Below are 23,034 nucleotides of genomic sequence, written 5' to 3' on the forward strand. Positions count from 1 at the left end.
TAGTAAAAGACTAAAAGCAACCCAGAAACCCACAGTTTCACGTCTGTTCTGGTACGGTTGATACTGACTGATACCATATTAGTTTCTAATATGGTTTTCCGTCTGTTCGATGCATTAATTAAAACCATAAAGCTGAAAGGCGTTAATGATTTTTCTAAAAATCCTGCAAATAGGCTTCGTCAGAAAGAAGAGGAAGAAATAGATGATCTTGCTTTCGAAGTTCCAACGAGGAAGAAAGAAATGATCTCTGTTTGAATCAATGGAAGACAAGACTACACTAGATCTGTCTGAAGAAGATTTTTAACTTCTCAAAAAATAGAACGCACAAAATTTTAAATCAAAATCTCTCGAAGACCTTCAACACACGTACATCTTCGGAACCAAAAAACAAAAAGTAGACTTTGAACACAAACCTCAGTTCATGGTTAACACAATAGCAACACAGATATCTGATTGTAGAAAGGTAGGGAAAGAGAGGAACAACCGAAAATCATTGGAAGGGGGTAGATTCGGCAAGACTCAGAGAAACCAGATATTCTTTTCTTGCCAATCTACCTATCCAATCACTTTCTGAAGCTCTCTCCCATTCCCTATCTTTCTTCTTCTCATGGAACCACGCAGGGAAGAAGACGACGAGGACAAGCGAGAAACCAGAGACGAGCTCTGTAATCGTGTGGATGAATTCCATAAAAACCAACCGAGAGTACTATTTAAAAGAAAAAGTAGAGATTAGGGCTGACGTGGCATTATTGTCTCAAACACTTTTCACGTTTGTTGTAATTTTCTATTTCTATTGTTCCTGCATTGACGAAATTGTAATCCCGCTTTTCACAATTTCGGATTTGTTGTCGGGGTAAAAGGGTCATTTCACCATGTAAATTTAGGTTTTCTTTTATTAGTCCTGCTATTTCGTCTTAGACCACTCGTCACATTACCAAAAAAAAAAAGTCCTGCTATTTCGTCACTATGAGGTTGTTTCCTTGAAATTTCATGATTCCAACCCACTCAATCATTAACATTGTTTACTTCCAGTGTCGCGATTCAGCGATCTTCCCTTGTGATCTTTAGTATCCACCGTCCATGTGGAATTTGTTTCTTAGATTCTAATCCAACGTTTCTTTGGGGTTCAAATAAATCTAGCGGTTTTCTATTGGGATGAGCACGGGAGAACAATTCAAAATTGCGTACTAAACAGCTGGGTTTAATAACTAACCCTAGTCAATCGTGTGTTAAGAAACGGAAGATTAACGGCGCTTATAACTCCGTCAGATCCAAATTGGGGTATTCAGTAGGGTCGGGGGCCCCGTCGCCCCGATAACCGAGAAGTTCTTTTAGCACAAAAGACGCAACACGGGAGCATCTGAGGATGAGATGAGTGGGAAAAGATCGTGACCGTCGGTAATCAGATGGACGGTGATGGAGGCTGGGGTCCACAAAGCGACGACACTGTTCAGCACTAACGGAGAGGGAGGAGAGAACCGAACGGAATTCGGAGCGTATATAACACTGGTTTTGAAAGGGTGGGAGAGCATTTCGTTCCATCAGAAAGCTCTAGTTTTCGCCGCTCTCTTCTTCTTCTTCCTCTCCTCTCTCGTTTTTCTATCTGGTTTATCATTTTCTCCAACTTTATCACTGGGAGATCGATCAAGACAAGGAATTGAGAAGAAGACCAATGAGAGGAGTTCAGTGTTGAAATGGTTGCGTTCTCCTGTCTCCTCCTCTGTTAAGGAGTCTTTTGTTTTTCTCATTTGATATTAATTTCTGGAATTTGGAAGTTTCAGCAAAGATTGGTTGACGCTCAGATATATACGTTTAAGTCTTTGATGTTCCAGAATTTTCAATTTCTTTTGTTCTTTCTGGAAAATCAGAATTCTGAGGTTTGTAATGCTAGCCAAAGTTCAATTTTATGTTTGTTTGTGTTTTCTAACTGCTAAAATAGTAGTTTTCTTGCTTTGTTTTTGGTTTTGCAGAACCATTTGTGAAGGTCAGTGGGTTTTGAAGGAAGAATTCCTAGTTTTTCCTTGGGAGAAACGATTGCCCTTCTTAAGATGATCAGAATCTCCGGCTTGGAAGATCGGAATCTGAAACCGCAATCGACCTTCTGAAGTCTTAAATGTTGCGGTTTCACTGCCGGACTTTGGATCCTGATCTCAATTAAGGAATCGGTGGAGTACAAAAGAGATTACGTTGAAGGATGTTCTTGTAATGGTGAATCTGTATAGAAGTTTAAAATCGTTCTCTGGCAGGGAATTTGTTGGTGGAAGACAGTAGACTTTCGAATTTGAGGTGAAGCCTTGGTGTTACTGGTTTGCTGCGTGCTGCCCTTTTTGAGGATCATTCTTTAAGAAGGTGAATTTTGATTTTTCTTTCGTATCTTGTGTCTCAGGTTTCTACTCTGTTTAGCGAAACCTTGGTTCGTTCCTTTCCTTCTTCCCACTTCCAACTGTCACAGCGCGCAAGAAGATTAAATCGGCTTGCGGTTTCTTGTGGTGGATCTTTGACAGAGGGAAAACAGATCCTGGCGTCGAAGTTCAGTTTTGAAAATGTGATTATTCTAAACCATGTGAATCTGTGTGCCTCTTCGTAACCTCCTCCGCCGGATGAATACAATGGCGTTCTTTCTTGGATTATCAGTTCCGCGTTTTTATAACTCCGTGGATTTTGATCCTGTTCTTATCTCTCTTTCTATTATTAGATTTTTAAACTTAAACTTTCAGATTTTGGAACTTACTGCAATAATCAATTTTACTCCTTGAAATTCTATCTGATTTAAGCCTGCCTTTCTTCTTCTTGTCTGTTATCTCCTTTTCGGGAGATCCATTCTGTCAGCCTTGAAGATCGATTAGTTTCAAATGTTTCGCCTCAAAGGCTTTGACTATGGAGTTCTATGTCAGACAATTCAAGTACTCTTTCTACATTCCTTTGATTTGTCCTTGCTCTTCCTGTTCTAAAAATCTGGGAACTGAAGACCGATTACATTGGATGTTTTTCATCGGCTTTAGCCGGTTGGATTTTTGTTGGCCTTCTGACTAGTGATTATTGCTCCGCAACTCCGGTTGCTTTATGATTGAAGGAAAATAACGCCAACCAGTCGATTCGTCTCCTTCCCCTGTTTCCCCAATATCTGTGGTTCTACTATAAATTCTCTCTCTTGGGTGAGAGCGATTCAAGATTTCGAGAATTTGTTTTCTTTATTATCTTTGAATGAAGCTTGTTTTGGTGTAAAAAGAATTTTATTTCAATTCAGATGTTTGATTATTTATTTGTGTTTCTGCAGGGGAAAAAGAGAGATGGAAAGAGAGTTGATGAAGCATCATCCTCATCGTGGGGAGGGCTTGTGTAGAGCTTCCACGGAAAGTACTACTTCTACAGAATTCTTATTGCAGTGGGGGAACCGAAAACGACTTCGGTGCATGAAGGTTCAGATTAAAGATGAGTCCACCGCCAAAACCACCGTTCGGGTCGACCGACGCGTCGTTAGGGCCGACAAAGATCCTTCCACCTCAACCGCTACTGCGAACAACAACCACAATAATCTTAATCTCCGTCGTCTTCCACCTTCGTCTTCTTCTCCTCATCGCATTCTCAGGTACCCTTCTCCCTGTTTTCTGTTTCTGTTTTTCTGTTGAGGTGGTTCTGCTTTTACTATTTGCCAAAGCTTCCTGAGATGAGCTTGCCCACATATGCCTCTAAAGGCTATTTTTCTGGGTGCGCTGTGGAGTTTTAGACCGATGCCCAGGATTTGTCGTAGCATGTTTTTCTGAGACTTTGGACTTTGAAGGGTATATTAGACATTCGACGCTAAGAAGTGTCTCGATTTGGATCGGTATCAGTGATCCTTACTCTTGGATCGCCTGCCCTTGAATTGAACTGAAATCGAAGTGCGATCAACCGATTCTAAGTCAGATTCTGTCTCCATATTTCCCGATTCCGAGGCTGATTTTGCCGTCTTCCCAGTATAATCTAGGACTTGCTGGGATCTTACAGGTTGAGATCACATCAGTTCAGAACCGCTATTCATCAATTAGATCCCCGGGTTATATGTTCGTTTCCGGTTCGTTGCAGCCCTGTAGACACGCAAGCAGTAGTTGGCTGCGATACCTGTTTGGATTATACAGCCTTGTGTGGTCTTCTACCCGGTCTGTCTTCTTTTTTCTTCTATGTGGTTAATCCACGTCATTCTTGATTCGTTTCCATATAGAAATGGTCAAGTTGACCATATTATTCTAATTCCGTTTTTGGTAAACATATAACATATTATCCTACTTCATGATCCATTTTATTTAGTTGAGGAAATCGGAGGAAAACATGCTTTCTGACCCTACACAGGCGCTATGGAATCTTATCTGGGCCCATTTAGGGTTTGATGATGGAAACACGGACCTAGTTTCTTTCATCTTATCTTACCAAACAAGCAAGCGCTTATGAATTCTTTGAAGCCTCTGATTGGAATTATCTGTTCCTGGTACTGTCCTTGTTGAAGTCTGTATTTCAATATCCAATTTCTTACTCTTTCTATCATGGAAATGACCGAAATTTCCAGTCTTAAAAATAATTTTATGACATTTGCCAAAATATTAATAATCCTACCTAACTGGTGGCTGCTGGTTGACTTACATTTCTCTTTGTTTTCTTCAATCAAATCTTCTTGTGATTTCAGTCGCTTGTTTTAATTGGTATCTAAATTAAGTCCAAGCATTCATTCATTTTAACTTAAGCATTTTTAATCCTTGAGTTGCTTGATCCACTTCCGGCTCCGGTTGCACTCAGCCGATTCCGATTTCCACCCAGAGGTATGCCAGTTATTTATTTCATGAAATTGTTTTTTTTTTGTCGGTTTTCTCTTTTATTTTTCTGGTCATCTCCTTCCTGGTCTTTTAAGTCTGGTATGTACTTTATCAAAAATCTGGTCGTTTGGGCTCGCTCTCTCTTTTCATATTTATATCCATCCTGGGTGTGGGGTTGGGTTGGTGTTATGTGGGCCCTACTCTGTTCGTTAGCCACTATTATTATTATTATTTTCTTTTCGGTATAATTCGTTAGACATTATTGATGTGCTCCTTTTACTTTTTCCTTTTCCGCTTTTTATTTTTGGGGTAAAGAACCATTATATAATTATCTACGTTTCCCCTTCTGTGTCCGTTACATCGACGGACAAGGATTCAGAATGTCGAATCAGGGATTACGTGTACGATGATGCAGGTCTCCGCTTTTATAGGGCCGCATACGGGATATTTTTTTTGATAGAAAGCATAGAGGACTTACAGTCGTCCACGTGGCATGCGTTAGCGAAATCTGATGGTTGACATGTGGGGACAGGCGGTTGCTATACAGATTGCCTGTCTAGCAAACCTTCCGCTACGTGTCATACCATGGAGGTGGGGAGGCGAAATTTTCGTTGCCATTATGCAAGTACTGAAGCCGTCCGATTTAGAAGTTTGAAAAATTCTTGTCCAGTTACGATATTTTCTGTGCGACACGTAGCCGTGGACAGATTTGTCAGGCGCTTTGATCCAACGGCTTTGATCCGTAAGGAACAGCTACCTGGATTTGTCTCTCTTCCTTTCTTTCTTTTCTTTTCTGTGTTGTACGTTAAAAATCAGATTGGCACTCCCCCAGTCCCCCCTTCACAATCTACGGGGACAAACTAATGATCGAAGCAGGCTTTTGGAGGGTATATCCGTAAATAGAAGGCACAAAATTTTGTTGTAATTTAATAGGATGAAAAAGCATATTTCGATCTCTTTTTTCCCTTAATTCTTCCATGATCTTTGTTGTTTATTGTCTTATAATTGTGACTGTGTTTTGGGTGGGGGTGATTTGTTTAGGAATTCTGAGACTTCGTGCGCCATGAGAGGACAGAGCAACGGCATGAGGAGTTCATCTTCACCAGAGACAGGAGGAGAGGATAAATCGCAGGATAAGAAAGGTAGCAACACCAAAAACAACCACCACCATAACCACCAAAATAACAACAACGGTAACGGTGTCGGTGTCGGTGTCGGTGGGTCCTCGCCTTCGTCGGAGACGGCGCAGGATAGCAAGAAAGGTGGATCACCATCGGAGAGCGAAGCGATCCCGGTGTGGCCTCCCAAGTTCGTGATCGCACTCACCAACAAGGAAAAAGAGGAAGATTTCATGGCCATCAAGGGATCCAAGCTTCCTCAGAGACCCAAAAAAAGGGCCAAGTTCATCCAGCGCACACTCAACGTAAGCTCCTCCTCTTCTTCTCCATTTTTTCTGTTTGAAATTTTGGTTTTTTATTTTTTTAATTTAATTACTTTCTTTCCCTTTCTGCAAAACTGCCAACAGCAAAATAAATAAATTCCTGAAATACTTATTAATAGCACAAGGGTGTGGGGTAGTGAAAAGGGGTGGTATCTATTTCCTCTCACAAATGTGGCTGCTTTAGGTGAGAAATTACTGTGATTGCCGTTCGTCAACCGTCCCTTTTACAGATGTGGGCCATGTGGCTGCGTAGATGGGAAATTACTGTGACTTGCCATTCGTCCCTTGAGGCTCGAGTTGAGGGAGGGTTTGGAGCCGTTAGATAACCCTGAAACAGCATCTAGCGTACACGTGGCAATTCTTCCTCTTGCATTACCCATTTAAACGGAGCATTTATAGCGACCGTTAGAGGCGGTAACAGGGTCAGCGAAAAGCGTGAAGAGAGGGAAAGCCGCAGAAATAAATGTGGGTTTTCTACTTTTCTTCTGTGGAGAGTCGTCCGCGTGTCCTCACTCGCGAGTTAACGACGATCCCATGCCACGCGGCTCAACATCCCAAAGGTTGACGTGTAATTATTTTTTAATAATTTTTTTCCATTCCCATTTGGAAAACGTATGTGTGTGGTGGATTACTTCAGGTCCACTTCTGGTATCTACATCGGGAATATTGATATTATCGGGAAAAAGTGGATAATGCAGAAAATTGGGGAAAAAAATCCCTGACTGTCACCGTCACTGTCACATTGACATGGCCGCCCCCCCCCCCCCCACACTAGGGTTAGCAGTTAGCACCAATATATACCATATACCAGGGGCACTCTTGTCATTTTATAATTTACTTGGGAAATTTTGGATTTTGGGATATGGTGGATGAGGTCGAGGCTTTATTTTATTTTATTTTATATTTCCTTGGGTAATCGTTGAGGGTGAACTGTTGTGGTTGCAGCTGGTGAGCCCAGGATCATGGCTGTGCGATTTGACTCTGGAACGGTACGAGGTTAGAGAGAAGAAGATCACGAAGAAGGTATAAATTGTAGATGTCATCATCCATCCTTAACGGTTATGGATTCAAAATTCTGTTTTAATGATTGTATTTTGGGTTTTGCAGAGACCGAGGGGGTTGAAGGCAATGGGTGGGAATATGGACAGCGACTCTGAGTAGGCAGTGGAACGCTGTAGAGGAGATTTCCATCCATCGAATCCAGAAAAGGAGACGGATTAATGTTGTTAGTCATGTGGATAGAAGAGGAGATTTTCAAGGTTGTAACTTGTAACACTGTATGAGTGATCTTCCCCTCGTTGTGGTTTCCAGCTGCCACGGAGTTGTTGTTGCTGCTTGGTTGACCATATTCGTTTCTTTTGTAAAAAAAGTGGAAAAAGTTAATAAACAAAGCTAGCAGCCACTCTCTTTTCTTGTATTTCATTCATTCATTTTCGTTGGCATCTTTGGAATTAGCCGAAAATTCACAAGAGGTCTAAGATCCGATATCACATTGTTTGATGACTGAGATTAGCTATCACACAAATTAAATGGGGATTTGATTATTTATCTATATTCCTAAGCTCGACTATTGCTAGAAGGATAACGTCACCAGAAATCGGTATTTGGAATTAGGTTTGGGCACCTACTATTTTGAATTCTAAGGAGATCCTGACTTGCATTTACACCTAACTAGTTAGATGTTAGCTCTAAATTAACGATAAAAACATTCACTAAGTTGTCATCTCCAAGCTGATCTGCTATGGAAGATAATGGAATTAGGTTTATTAGGAATATATGCAGTTGATATTGAAAAACTTTTGGGATAAGGTATACCCATGGTCCAAATTTCCATTTTAGATTCCACACCTCCCCGCAGCCCTCCCGGTCTTTTTTATTTTTTATTTATTATATTTTAAAAAGAAAATACATCCAGCTATGGTCACATGATTCCTGAGACCCATTGGATAACTCACCGGAAATCAATTTCTATGTTTCTTTTTTGAGAAATTACAAGTTCACTATTTTTTTGATAAAACTGTCATACCTTCTGGTGATTTTTGTAACATAAACTGAAATTGTGAGAATTTGTACTTCGAGAATTATTTTTAACAGAGTTGTAACTTGTAACTTTTTTTTAATAAGAAATTGGACACTTAAAACATAAGAATCTTACTAAAATCATTTAATATGCCTATTAATATGGTTTATGCTTTAATATTGTTTCTGCTTTTAGAAACATGTTTTCTGTTTTCATAAACAATCAAAACTATTCTTTGTATCAAAAAAAAATAATAAATAAATAAACAATCAAAACTATTGTTGGCACCCATATCTTCCATTTGATTCCAGTGGCCTGCGTGTGGTGGAGGACATTCGGCGTATGCTCGATCGTGAACCGTCGTGGTCGGTTCATTATGTTTCTAGGTGGGCTAATTGTGTAGCCGATTCCTGAGCTAGGAAGGCCTAGACGGAGGCAAGTCGGACTGTATGGTCTAATTTCACTCCTTGACTTCTTGACATTTGTACTCAGGATGTCTTGGGCTCTTCTTGCCCGTTTTCTAATTAAATATCGGTTTACCAAAAAAAAAAACTATTGTTGGTGTTTTTCAAAATAAAATTATTTGGTGAGTTTTTTTTTTTTTTGAGAAAGGTAGCTTGTTACTATGGGCGATGGGGTGAGAATTAAATTACTAATATACGCTGCCGATTGGATGCGAACCCAGGACCTCCCCGTCGGAGGGCGGATCTTTAACCGCTTGGTGAATTATCAAATGTGTTGGAATTTGGTTCACCACCACCGGAGGATGGGACATTAATTTGACCATTTTTCTTTTTGGGGGAAAATAACACTTTAATTTTACCCTTCACAGCCTATTATTTGGCATTTATGTTTACAGCTGGCTACCTTTATTTGGATAAGTGATATCTACCTTTAAAGTTCTACACATCCCTATGTGAGTGACTTAAAAAATATCAATTCAGGATTCCATTTGAAAAATAGGAGATAAAAAGGATAATTATAGTTATTGTTCTATACTACAATTTAATTACTAAAAGGACTTTGTTCTTTATAAAATTATTGTTACTCCCTCAATTCTTACAATATTAAAAGACCATTACAGTTGCATGTTTAATGTCTATTTTATCCTTTAAATTAAGAAGTCAAAACACAATACTATTTTCATTAAAAAAAATCATATCAAGTACCAATTTTGGAATTTTATTGTTAGTATTTTGGATTCTAAAAAACCTATCTAAATTATTTTTTTTCCACTAAGAAAATGAATTTCCTAAAATTGGTAATGCCAAATTAGATACTAAATAAATGAAAACCTAATGGAAGTAGAAACTTTTTAAAATTGATAACATCAAATTGAAAAGTAAATAATTAAAATTAAAAAATAACAACAAACTGAAAAGTAAATATAAAAAAAAATAAAAATAAAGAGCTATCAAAGTAGGGTTAATTTTTTTTTATTAATTACTAACATAATAATGTAATTCAATATAAAGTGTAAATAAATAAAATAAAATCTCAGGGTTATTTTGGGATTTTTAGATAAATAAAAATTGCCACGTCATCACTTAACTAAAGGAGTTTAACGGTAGAGGTCAACAATAATTAAATTATAGGTAAAATCTAAAGTTAGATTAGTAATTTAAAAAGTATATGAAATAAAGTAGTAATTAAGTTATAGTGTATGGTACAACAGTAATTATCCCAAAATAAAATTATAATTTTTAGAAAAAAATATATTATCATCATATTTAAAATAATTTAATTACACTAAGTATTATTTAGTAGAATATTTTTTGGAATTTCATACTTTTGTTTATATGAATATTATCATATCATATGCTTACTGGTTACTACGTTGTACAGAAGAGTATAAGAGTTTACCATAAACCCTAACTTGAAATTTAAAATAAATAAATAAAATCATCTCCATTCATGTGGTTTTATTGTTCTTGACATATCGACATGACACCCAAACTTGACATATTGGTAATCCCAAGTTTCAATGCTCTAATTTGCATCTAATTAAAAGGTCAAATTGAGTTTTTTCTATATAAGTAATATTTTTGAAAGAAATAATAGGTTTTTTTTTGGGGTAAACAAATAGTAGGATTTTTTTTTGGTAAACTGAAATTTATTTCAAAGAGCAAGCATCATACAAGGTGTTAAGAGTTACACAAATCTAACAACCAAGAAGAGGAATTTGGCCAAATAGTCCTCCTTGTTGAGGTAACAGCCTTCCCAGCTAGGAATGAACAACAGTATTGTATCCTCTAGGAACAAAAGAAAAATTTCATGAAATAAAATAGGAAGCCAAATGAATGATGTCTTCCACAATGTTCAAAAGACCCACCGGAATAGAAACTTATGAATTAATAGTGTTAATCAGGTCTAAGCAATCACTTTCTACCTGCAAATGATCAATCCCTTCAGCTGCTGCAAATAGTAAATCTTCTCGATTGTCTAGGGCCTTGCCTTCAATTGGTGTAGAGAAAGAGTAGGGAATTGAGACTGCAGCTAATGGAGCTCCTTGATAATCTCTCAACACTATCCCCAAGCCCCCTAAGCTTTTTTTAGCTTAGATATCTTAATGCTAGATATTGGATAACATTGAAACTATAGAATTGATATTCCTTAAAAAATTATATATTATTAATTCAGAATCCCTGTCTTGTTAATGATATTTTAAAGACATGAAGTGTAAGATATTTTAGAAAATGACAAGCATGAAAGGGGCCAAAATCATAGAACTTGATTCATCTATATGTCATCATCCTTCTAGAATTTTTTTTTTATTCATTATTAGGCTAGAGAGTCAAAAATGAAATCAACAATCTTCTACCCTTACTCTCAAAAAAAAAAAAAATAAATAAAAAAAAAATCAACTCTGTCGAGTGAAAAAAACATTTCAATGGGAGATGATTTTGTAATTGTTGAATTCAATAGAAAGACAACCCCAAAAACTATTTCAAATATTTTTTTTAAAATTTTTTGTTAAATTGTTACGTGAGAAATATTTTTTTTTATCAAAAGTTACAATATACATATTTCTACTAGTAAAAGACACTCCAAGGTTCAATCACCTAGCTAGGATTTTTCGTATTTATCAAATTACATCTTCATGGTTTGTAATTCAATATATACATACAGTTCATACAATTATATTGGATTGGTCTCAGTCATTCAATCAATACTAATTTGATCTTACTCACATCAGCCTTAATGGATACAAGATTAAGGATCGTGGGTGTCACACAAAAAGCATGCTCTGATTAGTAGTGATTGCCATATCTAATAACTCCGATGAATCTTTTATGGATACATTGTTTTCTTATATGAGGTTCAGTGATCGAGGTTAGTTTTTGTGCACCTCGATTACATCCTCAATGTAGCTTTCTATATATAATTTAAATATATGACGGAACGTCACACTGACTCAAAGAGATTCGAATCTATGGATACAATTTTTTTTAAGAAAGGACTATATTTTTTTAATCTTGAAATTCAGAAACCGATAGAATAAACAATAAAATAATTTAATAGAAAAAGACAAATATATGCACCTCGCCCCTCTGGTTTTTCCATCTTGAGGCTGAGTAAATACTTTTGTGATTGAATGACTATTTTCAAAATAGAAAACAGTGGTAGTAGAAAATTTTGAATACTAACAATTTTGCAAATTTCATTCTGATCTAGTAGATTAAAAAATTATTTCCAAAGATACATATATCTACAAGAATACACAATGAAAGTAGAATATGCCAATCAGAGGGTGCGTGTGAAGTATTTTGTCCTCCTCTGTCTATCGTCCAACGTGGAAAGGGAATCAATTCTGTCACATGCACGTTATAGGGTTACATCACCAAAGCTTCGAATGTGAGTGAAGCATGAACCATGTGGAGATTCAGTTTGGCACTGAAAGAGAAAGAGAAAGAGTAGGGAAGCAATGACAGAAGCTGCAGCCATGGTTCATGGCAATGAATCCTTGACTCATCAAGTGTCCCGGAGTGAATCCTTCGCTTGCTATAAACCCCAAAAGCTAAACACACATCCCATCTCAAGTTCAAATTCAACAGTGATTGATCGGTTGCAGAGAAACCATGGATTTCAGCAAATGGGCTCTTTCTCTGATGATCATCGTTTACATGTTCGGTTCGTTGCCTGCTCTCTCAGGTTCTGAAATTTCTGTGAATTTTCTTAGCCAAGCCAAAACACAAGAGCTTGTGGATTACATGGTAGGGATTAGGAGGAAAATTCATGAGAACCCAGAACTTGGGTATGAAGAATTTGAGACCAGCAAGCTTGTCAGAGCCGAGCTTGATAAAATGGGCATTTCTTATAAACACCCATTTGCAGTCACCGGCGTTCTTGGCTATATTGGCACCGGTGGACCACCCTTCGTCGGATTAAGAGCAGATATGGATGCACTTGCTATGCCGGTCAGAAACGAACTCAATTCAAAACCCCAAATAATAGAGCAATTTCTATCCTATGATTTTACTTACTTGGGTTTTACTCTTATGATATAGGAGTGTGTAGAATGGGAGCACAAGAGTAAGATCCCAGGGAAGATGCATGCTTGTGGGCATGATGCTCACGTTTCCATGCTTCTTGGTGCAGCAAAAATTCTTCAAGGGTATCGCGAAAAATTGCAGGTTTGTGAGCTTGTTTTGTCTTTGAATCATTTGCAACAATTGCAGCAGTAAGAAAAGCATCAAGTATGTTTGATTTTGGTGGAAAATATAAGTGCTATTTTGTGGTTTGAACAGGGAACTGTTGTTCTTTTCTTCCAACCAGCTGAGGAAGGTGGAGGTGGAGCACAGAAGATGATTGAAGATGGAGCTTTGGAGAAAGTTGATGCTATCTTTGGGCTCCATATAAACAACGAGGTGCCTGTTGGTTCAGTGGGTTTCAGGTCTGGACCTACAATGGCTGGAAGTGGTGTCTTTGAAGCAGTAATAAGTGGAAGAGGAGGTCATGCAGCCATGCCTCATACTACAATTGACCCCATTTTAGCATCTGCTAATGTGATTGCTAGCATGCAACATCTGGTTTCTCGTGAAACTGATCCTTTGGATTCAAAAGTACGGTTTTTCTCCAGCAAAATTCATTCAAAATAATGAAACTTTCCCGTTTGGGTGTCCCCATAGCAGACCCATGTAGAGAAATTTCTTCAAGGAGCCCAGTAAATATTTTGCTCTCTAGTTATTTTAGTTTCATACATGGACTTGATCATGATATTGGCTTGCAGGTAGTCACAGTTACAAAGTTTCAAGCAGGTAGTGCATTTAATGTAATTCCAGATTCTGTAACAATTGGTGGCACATTCAGAGCTTTTTCAAAAGAGAGCTTTATGGAACTAAAACAAAGAATCGAGGAGGTACATATAAATATATAAATGAAATAATGTTAAGATATCTTGATCTTAAAGAGGTGATGATCATGGATGACTAATGCTTATAAAATGCAATTGACACAGGTTATCAAGGGAGGAGCTGCAGTACATAGGTGCAGTGCAAATGTTGATTTCCATGAAGACAAGAAACCCTTCTACCCAGTGACTGTAAACAGTGAAGATTTGCATGAGCACTTCCAGAAAGTGGTAGGAGACATGCTTGGCGTGGACAAGCTTGTGGTGAGACCACCAGTAATGGGAGCAGAGGACTTTGCATTCTTTTCTGAGGTCATACCTGGGTACTACTACTTCCTGGGGATGAAGAATGAGACAAAAGGACCTCTTGCAAATGCGCACTCACCTTATTACACAGTCAATGAAGATGCATTTCCTTATGGTGCTGCAGCTCATGCATCTTTGGCTACAAGCTACCTTCTTGAACTCCAACCCAAGTACCAAATGGCAAAAGGAAAGGCCAATGATGAACTATGAGGTGATGATATCTTATAGAGTATCTGTGGGTTATGCAAGCACTTGTTTTCTCTAAATCTGCTAAAGATGACACCTGTATCAATAATTAAGTTTCTCTGTGTAATTCTAAGAATGAATGACAAGTTCACTAATAAGAAACAGGTCGATTATATAAGTTTTGAGCTCAATTTGGCCCATGTTTATACGGTTACTTTGAGAGATGAAGGTCCCATTTATCTTTCATTCGATATTTGTGGGCTGAAGATGCAAACATCTAATTAAATTTCTTTGGTCCACTAGATCTCTAGCATTACTCATAGTAAATGGCCGGAAAATTTTCTAAGTGATGGATTTCACTGATCGAGTTGCCAGCTTGGACCTGAATGTATATGCTAATATGTCTATCTAGGTTAAATTGTTGAGTATGGCTCATGCTTTACATTGCGTTGCTGACAGACTCGGTGAGCGGGTAAGTGTCCGGAGAGGCCGCCCCAACAAGGGTGTGGAGGCAGTGCCTCCATAACCTGTAGATGGTCCATGTTTTTGTGGGACTTGGACTCGTAGTTTCTTTACCGTTTGAGCTTGGGCCCATGAATAGCTGTGGCTTAGGGTTTCTAAGCACTTATATATATATATATATATATATATATATATATATATATATATATATATATATATATATATATATATATATATATATATATATATATATATATTCTTTTGTAACAAAACATTGTATATAGTGAATAACCTAATGTTGGACGTAGTCTCACATTGAGGTGAATCAAGGTAAAATCCGTGTCTCCTTTTTTCTTCTTTGTTTTCAATTTGATTGTGTGTGTGATTGATCGCTCTAATCATAACATAAATCACTTGTTAATATGTCATGAACAGACTCAGAGGAACATACAATAAATATGAAAAATTCAATGGAAAAAAATGAGAGCCGTTCTTCTAAGAAATGGACAACTGCTAATATTCCATACAAGAGACTAGACAACAATAAAAATTGATGAACAATGAAAAGAGGCAACTGCTAAAAAAAAGAGGATGGCAATAAATATGAAAATTCAACGGAAGAAAAATGAGACCCATCCTTCTAAGAAATGGACAACTGCTAATACACCACCATGTTCCTCCATTTGTCCATTTTTTAGAAGGATGACTCTCATTTTTTTTATTGAATTTTCCAAATTTAATGTGGTTGGTTTTTTTCTTAGCAGTTGTCATATTTTCATCGTTCATCAATCTTTGTCGTTGTCCAGTTTCCTAGCTGTAACTTTTTTATCTAATGAAAGTTTCTAGTTTTTGCCCCCAAAAAAATGCTAATACAAAATTATATTTCATAAATTGGATCTATATGATAAAAATCCAAAATCTTTGATGTCCACATTTTAAAGGGGTGCATTATTTAATATTGCTAATTAATTCGTTGGCTGATAGGTGATGTGTTGTCATTGTTTGTAATCCAAAAGTAGTGTGTTCTAAGAGTGCGTGACTTATACTGAAGTGAATGTCCTATATAAGCCTTTGGGCGTTCATTATGTTTTTAAAATGTGGTTAATACTATTTATTACAATGGTTTTGAGTGCTTATGAGAAGATTTAAGAGTTCTAGGTAAAACGAAGATTCATTAGGATGGTGGATTTCACAAGTTACAACACAAGGGTCATTTTGGATGAATTTTTAAATAGTCATGAAAATATTTTTTGGGTTCAATTTCAACTAGAAAAATGTATTTCATGAAGTCTTCTTTCTAAATCACTTTTTGGATTGTGATTCCAATATTAAATGAAGAAGTAATGATGTTTCTCATGAGAATGTGCAATAAAAAAACAAATTTGGGGTGTAGACATCAAATGAAATTTGCTCTTTGTGATGTAATATACATTTAAGGGTTAAAATATAATTTTTGAAGAGTTTAGAGGTCTTTTTAAAAGAAGATTTAAGTCTTAGGGAGGAGCGTGTAATTTTGAAATATTAAATTGTGTGAATCTAACGGTTATTAGAAGGACAAGGATAAAAATCTAATTTTAAGGGCCGAGATTGATGCACTTGGTTTTTAAGTGTCCAAGACAGAAAAGATTCCATTGTGTTGTTTTAATTGGTCGAGAGTATGCATATGTGATACACTACAAAGTATGATGAACAAAATGATCCTGTGTGTCACAGATTAAAAATAAAATTTGAAAATATTCTATTTAAAATAGTCTTGTAAAGGGTATTCTAATTTTACATTACCTAAAAGATCTGATAGCCAAGATGTTACCTGTTCTTTTAAAGTGAATATCCAACGGCTTTATGGTTATATTCTTTTTGGGACTCATCTAGAAAGTGAAATTCGACGGTTCCTAAACAGTTACATTCATCATCTTCATTAAAAGCTCGCGATTTGGGTGATGATGGGTTAGCTAAGCGGTTAAAGACCCGCCCTCCTACGGGGAGGTCTTGGGTTTGCACCCACTCGGCGGCGTATATTAGTAATTTATTTCCCACCCCATAGTAACAAAATACCTTTCCAAAAAAACTCGATTTGGGCGAAACTCATTGTGATATTTAAGATTGTTGACTTGTGAAGACCAAGAGAAACGTGGAAGAGAAATCAAGAAGTAATATTTGGTATAAAAAGCATCTTTATGGTTAGATTCCCTTTGGAAATCATTTGAGCATGTGAGATTTAGCGTTTTTGACTTGTGGATACCAAGAGAAACGTAGGGGAAAAGGCAAGAAATAAGATTGGTATAGAGAATAATCTTAAGAGTGTACGTTAAAGAAAATATTGAATAAAGTTGGTGAGTTTCTTATTATAATCTCCCTCATTTGAATACAGTAGTTGTTTGTAATCTCCATCTAAAAACACATGATTGGTCAATGCAGGGTTAGTAGAGTGGTAAGATCCGTACTTCTCAGTGGAGAAGTCATGGGTTCGACCCTTGCGGACGATAAGCATTTCCCTGAGGATGTAATCAAGGTGCCCGCAAGCTAGCCCGAATGAACTTCAGATACCAAAAAAAAAAAAAAAAAAAAAAATTAAAAAAATTTCTCATATATGAAAAACTCTGATTAGACATGAATAAGAAACTCGTACCAAGAAATTATTTTCTAATTAAAAGTCCTAAAACTACTACAACTACCTCCTTTAATCAAAGTCCTCAACCACTAATACTTGATGGTTCAACTACGTAGAGTTTAAATAAAATTTAAATTTAGTTTAAATTGGATAACCTTTGGATTACTTGAATGCTTCATGTACAATCTTATGAAAGAATTACATGGAATTGTAAGGGAAAGGAATTAGAGAGAATGTGAATCCAGCCAACACATCGCCTTCATAATCTTCTTAATCTTCTTTTGACGTCATTTTATGAGTTACCTACTGCTGCTGCTGCGATGGCAATACTAGCCCAATGCTCCAAACTAAACAGTTAACATCTTTCACACTGCTCTTAATGGAAGAACCATATCCACTCTGATCATCTGAATACTTGGACCAGAGCATCACGCCTCCATACTTTGGAGAAGTCTTCACCACCGGCAATATCTGAGAAATTAAAACGTCTGCAGGAACAAAACTATCAACTCCTACAGACGACGGCAGCCCCAAAAACATCTTAGTCGCCGGAACTGACTTGGTCCATTGCTTCCAAGAACTCAGAAGATTATTTACATTACCAGAGCTGTAATCGCAGGAAAGACTATCATAGAATAGAATCCAAACATAATCGAAAAGCCCAGTCTGGAGTGCTTGATCTAGATACTTATCAGGGTAAGCACAAGCCGGAGATGCTGCCAAGTACACCTTCTTCCCCTGTTTGTTGTACCCAGAAAGAGATTTTGCGAGATCTTCCCAGTGCTGTGTCGACCCATAGTCGATAATGAAGTCTATGCCATCTAGGGCAGCCTTACCGAGTGGTCTCGATGATGAGTCACCGCCAAGGAAGCTGTTCCAGAGGTAATCAGCGAGGTTCTTGGCATCTTCAGAGGAAGAGGGGGAACTATTATTGCTACGAGGAAGGATTCCGAGCAGAACTTTTATTCCTTTGTTTTGGCAGTATGTGACGCCGTCGCTGACGGAGGTGCAACCACCAGAGGTTGGGTTGCAGTGATCGGCGAGATTGATCTGAGGGGTTTGGCCGTTGCCGAGTATGTAAAGGAATGATATGCTGATATAATCATAGTAACCTGTTGCACAAGCGTCTCTTAACGTTCCTTCCTGTGCGTTCTTGCCCCAGTAAACGGCGATTCCAGCAGCGAGAGAGCTGGTCACCAGAGAGAGAACCATGAGCATGAGGTAGAAAGGCTGGGTCACTGTGCGACATGGGTTTGTCATTACAGATTTAATTGCAGATCGCGGAAGGATTTTTCTGATGAGGAGCTCTACCAATTCAAAGAGGGAGAACTGAAGTTACCCACGCTGACACTGAGTCCAAGAATACATTCCAGATCTATGCCACATCTATCAAGTGGAAGAACAATCTGAATTTATATAAAGCATTGCTCTCATATTTTCTGTTTCTCAGTCTCTCATAATAAAAGGAGTTGCGAGTTATTATTGGATCCATTCAAATGAAAATAATTAAGTAAGGACTGATATTTTTCTGGTGTCTTCCTTAAAAAAATCTGACACTTAAGTCAAGAAAAAGGGCATGCAAATAGACAAACAATTCCGTATGAGCTATGCAATTGAAAATTGTGGACAAATTGTGGACAATTCGTGGAAGATATAGATAATGAATATCATCCGTCCGGACATTGACACAAAAGTGAGATAGTGGGTTTGATTTTTTTGTGGCTATCATATTCGCAAAGGCATGGAGAAGAAGAGGTCGCCACCTCTCCTGATCGAAGAACCCAGAAAAGCCCAATCTGTTCAACTGGGTTAGTCCCTTATTCGTCATTTTCATTCAGGATTACGAAAAAATCGAAATGAACCATTTGTTGACCTGACCGGCTGACCCCTTTCAAAAGCTTTTTAGATAGGAGGAATTCACGTCTCTCCTCTTTTGGGCCATCGATCTACAGTAGCGAGTTTTACTAGTCAAGAGAGTCTCCTAATTTGCTTGTGTAATCTTCTTATCCTGCGAGTCGGTTGGTTTTGCTTTGCAGCTTTGACATGAATTATGGTGAATCAGTGGTGAACTAGTCTATCATAAATGCGTTTAATTGGCAGAATAAAAGAAAAACGTTTTATGTCAAGAATGGGATTCGAACCCATGCCCTTTCGGACCAGTACCTGAAACTGGCGCCTTAGACCAACTCGGCCATCTTGACTTATTTATTATAATTTAGTACATTATTATCTAGTTGATTTTTGTTCTCTGCTTGTCCATTTTCCTTTTGTTACTCTATCTTCATCCTCCCACAAGACCACCTCTTGTCCCTCGCCCACTATCTACCTTCTAAACCTTTCAAGCCCAACCCTCAACTTAACTCCCCCATACCATCTCTCTCTCTCTTCCTTCCTTTGGTCCTTGGCCATAGTTGTTCTCCTCTTCAAAGTGATAGAAGAAGGTCTCACTCTAATAAAGGATGGCACTACCTAAATGAAGACTTCATTGTCGACATCTAGTCTTCGTAAATAGAAAAAATTAGTTTGTTATTGTGTTTAAATTGGAAAAAAAAATTCTTTTTTTTTAGACATCTCTCTATTGTGCACAACAGTGCAGCATCACAGTTTGACATGTGACGTACATAATCTTAATAAATGGCTCAAATTAAAAAGGTAGGGTTTTAAGTGAAAAAGAACCATTTTATGACCCTGTTTTACAACTGGTTGTTCAATGGTGTTGAGAATGGGTATGTTGTGCTCATCTTCAGGTTCCAGAAAATTGAGGAATTTGAGGATGAGAAGACTATGTTGTCATATATAGCAGCTTTGTGGGTTTGGAATGAATAGCTTCTACAGGAAGAAGAAAAAGAAAAGTCAACTAAAGACGGGGAGCTTGTCATCATCATCGACATCTTCGGTTTCTTCTAGTTGAAGTTCATCTGTCATGGAATGGACGAGTACAGAAGAAAGCAAGTTGCAGAGCCAATTTGGGTTTTCATTGCTTGTTTATGCTTGGAAGAAATGAAAAGGGTTCTTCAACTGATTCTTTTATGTTAATTCCTTGTTTCATGGAAGATTTTCTTCAAGGACTGGTAAAACTTCAATTTTTAAATTCATTACTAACCGATTTATTCATGAGCATAACTGATAAATTGTTCTTCCAAAATAGGAAAACAAGAACAGATCAATGGCTTATTGTCATCTTCTACTGTTAAAAGGAAAAACATTCTCCCTTTTTTCTAGTTTTTAGCAGTGATGAATGCTTTTGATACTTTTGTGTATTTGATTGAATGAATTTGTTCTAAAAGCAAGATGATGTTTGTGTCTGATGCTTCTTCTTTTCTTTTGTAAAGATGGGGGTTTTCACAAATGGGAATGGGAAATCATGATTAGACCATTGGGTTCTTCTCCATTTATGAATCACATTTCAGAATATGAGACAGAGTAAAGGGATTGAGAGGAAAATGATGGGGAACAAAAATGCTCTGCTACCATTTTAAAATCCAGTCTTAAAAACGGGTTGGTTTTGGATAAAAACAAGTCATAAAATGGTTTTCTTTCACTTCAAACACTGTCTTCTAATATGAGCCATTTAAAAAGAATATGCCGCATGTCAAACTGTGGTACTGCACTATTGTGCACAGCATGAAGATTTTTTTTTCCATTTAAATTTGTCTTGGCTCATTATTCATTGCTTTAGTGCATGCATTCTTTTCTTTGCTTTTGTGTTGGGCCTTGATTTTCCCTCTTGACTCTGTCCCCCACTGTTTTTTTCTTTCTTTTTTATTAAAGAATTTTTTATTCATCAAAAGAAAAAATACTAAACCAAACTTTGGAAGTCCCGCCAAAAACAGAAAAAAAAAATTTGGAAGCAATTTAAAATCTTAATTCATTCAAAAGATTGATTTATAATAATGTGGCCTACGGGTGAACATTTTTTTTTCTTCTTCTTTTTTTTTCTGAAAAAATTATGAACATCACCCCTTGAGTTATTCTTTAATATTAATGCCATCCTTAAACAAATCTTTCTATGAAAAATAATATCTGAATAAATCAAAATATTAGATACGCCCCTATTAACAAGTGTTTTTTCAATAAAATATTCTAACAGTAATCTGAAATGTCTAGTTTGCTTATTTTTTGGCCCATGTATATTTGGTCCCTCAACATTCAATCCTGGCTCCGCCACTGTTTGCAACAATTGCAGCAGTAAGAACAGCATCAAGAATGTTTGATTTTGGTGGAAAATGTAAGTGCTATTTTGTGGTTTGAACAGGGAACTGTTGTTCTTTTCTTCCAACCAGCTGAGGAAGGTGGTGGTGCAGCACAGAAGATGATTGAAGATGGAGCTTTGGAGAAAGTTGATGTATCTTTGGGCTCCATATAAACAACGAGGTGCCTGTTGGTTCAGTGGGTTTCAGGTCTGGACCTACAATGGCTGGAATTGGTGTCTTTGAAGCAGTAATAAGTGGAAGAGGAGGTCATGCGGCCATGCCTCATACTACAATTGACCCCATTTTAGCATCTGCTAATGTGATTGCTAGCTTGCAACATCTGGTTTCTCGTGAAACTGATCCTCTGGATTCAAAAGTACGGTTTTTCTACTGCAAAATTCATTCAAAAAAAAATGAAACTTTCCTGTTTGGGTGTCCCCGTAGCAGACCCATTTAGAGAATTTTCTTCAAGGAACCCAGTAAATAATTTGCTCTCTAATTATTTTAGTTTCATATGAACTTGATCATGACACATTGGCTTGCAGGTAGTCACAGACTCACAGTAACAAAGTTTCAAGCAGGTAGTGCATTTAATGTAATTCCAGATTCTGTAACAATTGGTGGCACATTTAGAGCTTTCTCAAAAGAAAGCTTTATGCAACTAAAGCAAAGAATCGAGGAGGTACATATAGATATATAAATGAAATAATGTTAAGATATCTTGATCTTAAAGAGGTGATGATCATGGATGACTAATGCTTATAAAATGCAAGTGACACAGGTTATCAAGGGAGGAGCTGCAGTACATAGGTGCAGTGCAAATGTTGATTTCCATGAAGACAAGAAGCCCTTCTACCCAGTGACTGTAAATAGTGAAGATTTGCATGAGCACTTCCAGAAAGTGGTAGGAGACATGCTTGGTGTGGACAAGCTTGTAGTAAGACCACCAGTAATGGGAGCAGAGGACTTTGCATTCTTTTCTGAGGTCATACCTGGGTACTACTACTTCCTGGGGATGAAGAATGAGACAAAAGGACCTCTTGCAAATGCACACTCACCTTATTACACAGTCAATGAAGATGCATTTCCTTATGGTGCTGCAGTTCATGCATCTTTGGCTACAAGCTACCGCTTCTTGAACTCCAACCCAAGCACCAAATGGCAAAAGGAAAGGCCAATGATGAACTATGAGGTGATGATATCTTATAGAGTATCTGTGGGTTATGCAAGCACTTGTTTTCTCTAAAACTGCTAAAGACTATACCTGTATCAATAATTAAGTTTCTCTGTGTAATTCTAAAAATGAATGACAAGTTCACTAATAAGAAACAGGTCGATTATATAAGTTATGAGCTCAATTTGGCCCATGTTTATACGCTTACTTTGAGAGATGAAGGTCCCCATTTATCTTTCATTCGATATTTGTGGGCTGAAGATGCAAACTTCTAATTAAATTTCTTTGGTCCACTAGATCTATAGCATTACTCAAAGTAAATGGCCGGAAAATTTTCAAGTGAAGGATTTTACTGATCGAGTTACCTGCTTGGACCTGAATGTATATGCTAATATGTCTTTTTAGGTTAAATTGTTGAGTATGGCTCATGCTTCACATTGTGTTGCCAGGACTTTGGCGGTCGGAGGCCACGCAAGGTGTGGAAGTAGCCCCCAAGCCTAAGAG

The 23,034-nt window shown here is 37.4% G+C and overlaps 3 protein-coding genes, 1 non-coding gene and 1 pseudogene across 5 annotated transcripts; 3 read left to right on the top strand and 2 right to left on the bottom strand.

Annotated features, from left to right (window-relative positions):
* The first annotated feature begins 1,548 nt into the window (after nucleotides 1–1,548).
* On the top strand, nucleotides 1,549–7,780 carry LOC149021706 (uncharacterized). 2 transcript variants are annotated; one of them, XM_089149913.1, is made up of 7 exons: nucleotides 1,549–1,877; nucleotides 1,971–2,286; nucleotides 2,387–2,545; nucleotides 3,278–3,589; nucleotides 5,829–6,210; nucleotides 7,174–7,251; nucleotides 7,336–7,780. In XM_089149913.1, coding segments are annotated over exons 3-7 (828 nt in total). In that variant the 5' UTR covers nucleotides 1,549–1,877; nucleotides 1,971–2,286; nucleotides 2,387–2,543; the 3' UTR covers nucleotides 7,390–7,780. The 2 variants fall into 2 exon arrangements, with proteins under 2 accessions (XP_089006039.1, XP_089006040.1); XM_089149914.1 differs by lacking the exon at nucleotides 2,387–2,545 and having other exon boundaries at nucleotides 1,971–2,349.
* Nucleotides 7,781–12,312: 4,532 nt separating this feature from the next.
* LOC149021707 (IAA-amino acid hydrolase ILR1-like 4) lies at nucleotides 12,313–14,114 on the top strand. Its single transcript, XM_089147164.1, has 5 exons — nucleotides 12,313–12,666; nucleotides 12,757–12,882; nucleotides 12,997–13,311; nucleotides 13,479–13,607; nucleotides 13,707–14,114. The coding sequence occupies exons 1-5, from the start codon at nucleotides 12,328–12,330 to the stop codon at nucleotides 14,112–14,114; spliced, it is 1,317 nt and encodes a 438-aa protein (XP_089003290.1). The 5' UTR covers nucleotides 12,313–12,327.
* A 2,992-nt stretch (nucleotides 14,115–17,106) lies between these two features.
* On the bottom strand, nucleotides 17,107–18,766 carry LOC149021708 (acidic endochitinase-like). Its single transcript, XM_089147165.1, has one exon. The coding sequence runs from the start codon at nucleotides 18,421–18,423 to the stop codon at nucleotides 17,467–17,469; it is 957 nt and encodes a 318-aa protein (XP_089003291.1). The 5' UTR covers nucleotides 18,424–18,766; the 3' UTR covers nucleotides 17,107–17,466.
* A 517-nt stretch (nucleotides 18,767–19,283) lies between these two features.
* Nucleotides 19,284–19,364, bottom strand: TRNAL-CAG (transfer RNA leucine (anticodon CAG)). Its single transcript has one exon. It is a non-coding gene; the product is annotated as a tRNA-Leu (tRNA).
* A 481-nt stretch (nucleotides 19,365–19,845) lies between these two features.
* Nucleotides 19,846–22,547, top strand: LOC149021710 (IAA-amino acid hydrolase ILR1-like 1; annotated as a pseudogene).
* Nucleotides 22,548–23,034: the final 487 nt, after the last annotated feature.

Source organism: Hakea prostrata, chromosome 3 (assembly GCF_041222555.1).
Source record: "Hakea prostrata isolate BN-2017 chromosome 3, UWA_Hpros_2, whole genome shotgun sequence".
In the NCBI taxonomy this organism is placed as follows: Eukaryota; Viridiplantae; Streptophyta; class Magnoliopsida; order Proteales; family Proteaceae; genus Hakea; species Hakea prostrata.

Bases quoted from the DNA above. Each gene is read 5' to 3' on its own strand.
- LOC149021706 (XM_089149913.1), top strand. The intron at 3,590-5,828 runs GTACCCTTCTCC...TGATTTGTTTAG, and splicing joins TCTCCTCATCGCATTCTCAG to GAATTCTGAGACTTCGTGCG. The intron at 7,252-7,335 runs GTATAAATTGTA...TGGGTTTTGCAG, and splicing joins AGAAGAAGATCACGAAGAAG to AGACCGAGGGGGTTGAAGGC.
- LOC149021707 (XM_089147164.1), top strand. From the start codon at position 12,328: ATGGATTTCAGCAAATGGGCTCTTTCTCTGATGATCATCGTTTACATG. The intron at 12,883-12,996 runs GTTTGTGAGCTT...TGGTTTGAACAG, and splicing joins GGTATCGCGAAAAATTGCAG to GGAACTGTTGTTCTTTTCTT. The intron at 13,608-13,706 runs GTACATATAAAT...CAATTGACACAG, and splicing joins TAAAACAAAGAATCGAGGAG to GTTATCAAGGGAGGAGCTGC.
- LOC149021708 (XM_089147165.1), bottom strand. From the start codon at position 18,423: ATGACAAACCCATGTCGCACAGTGACCCAGCCTTTCTACCTCATGCTC.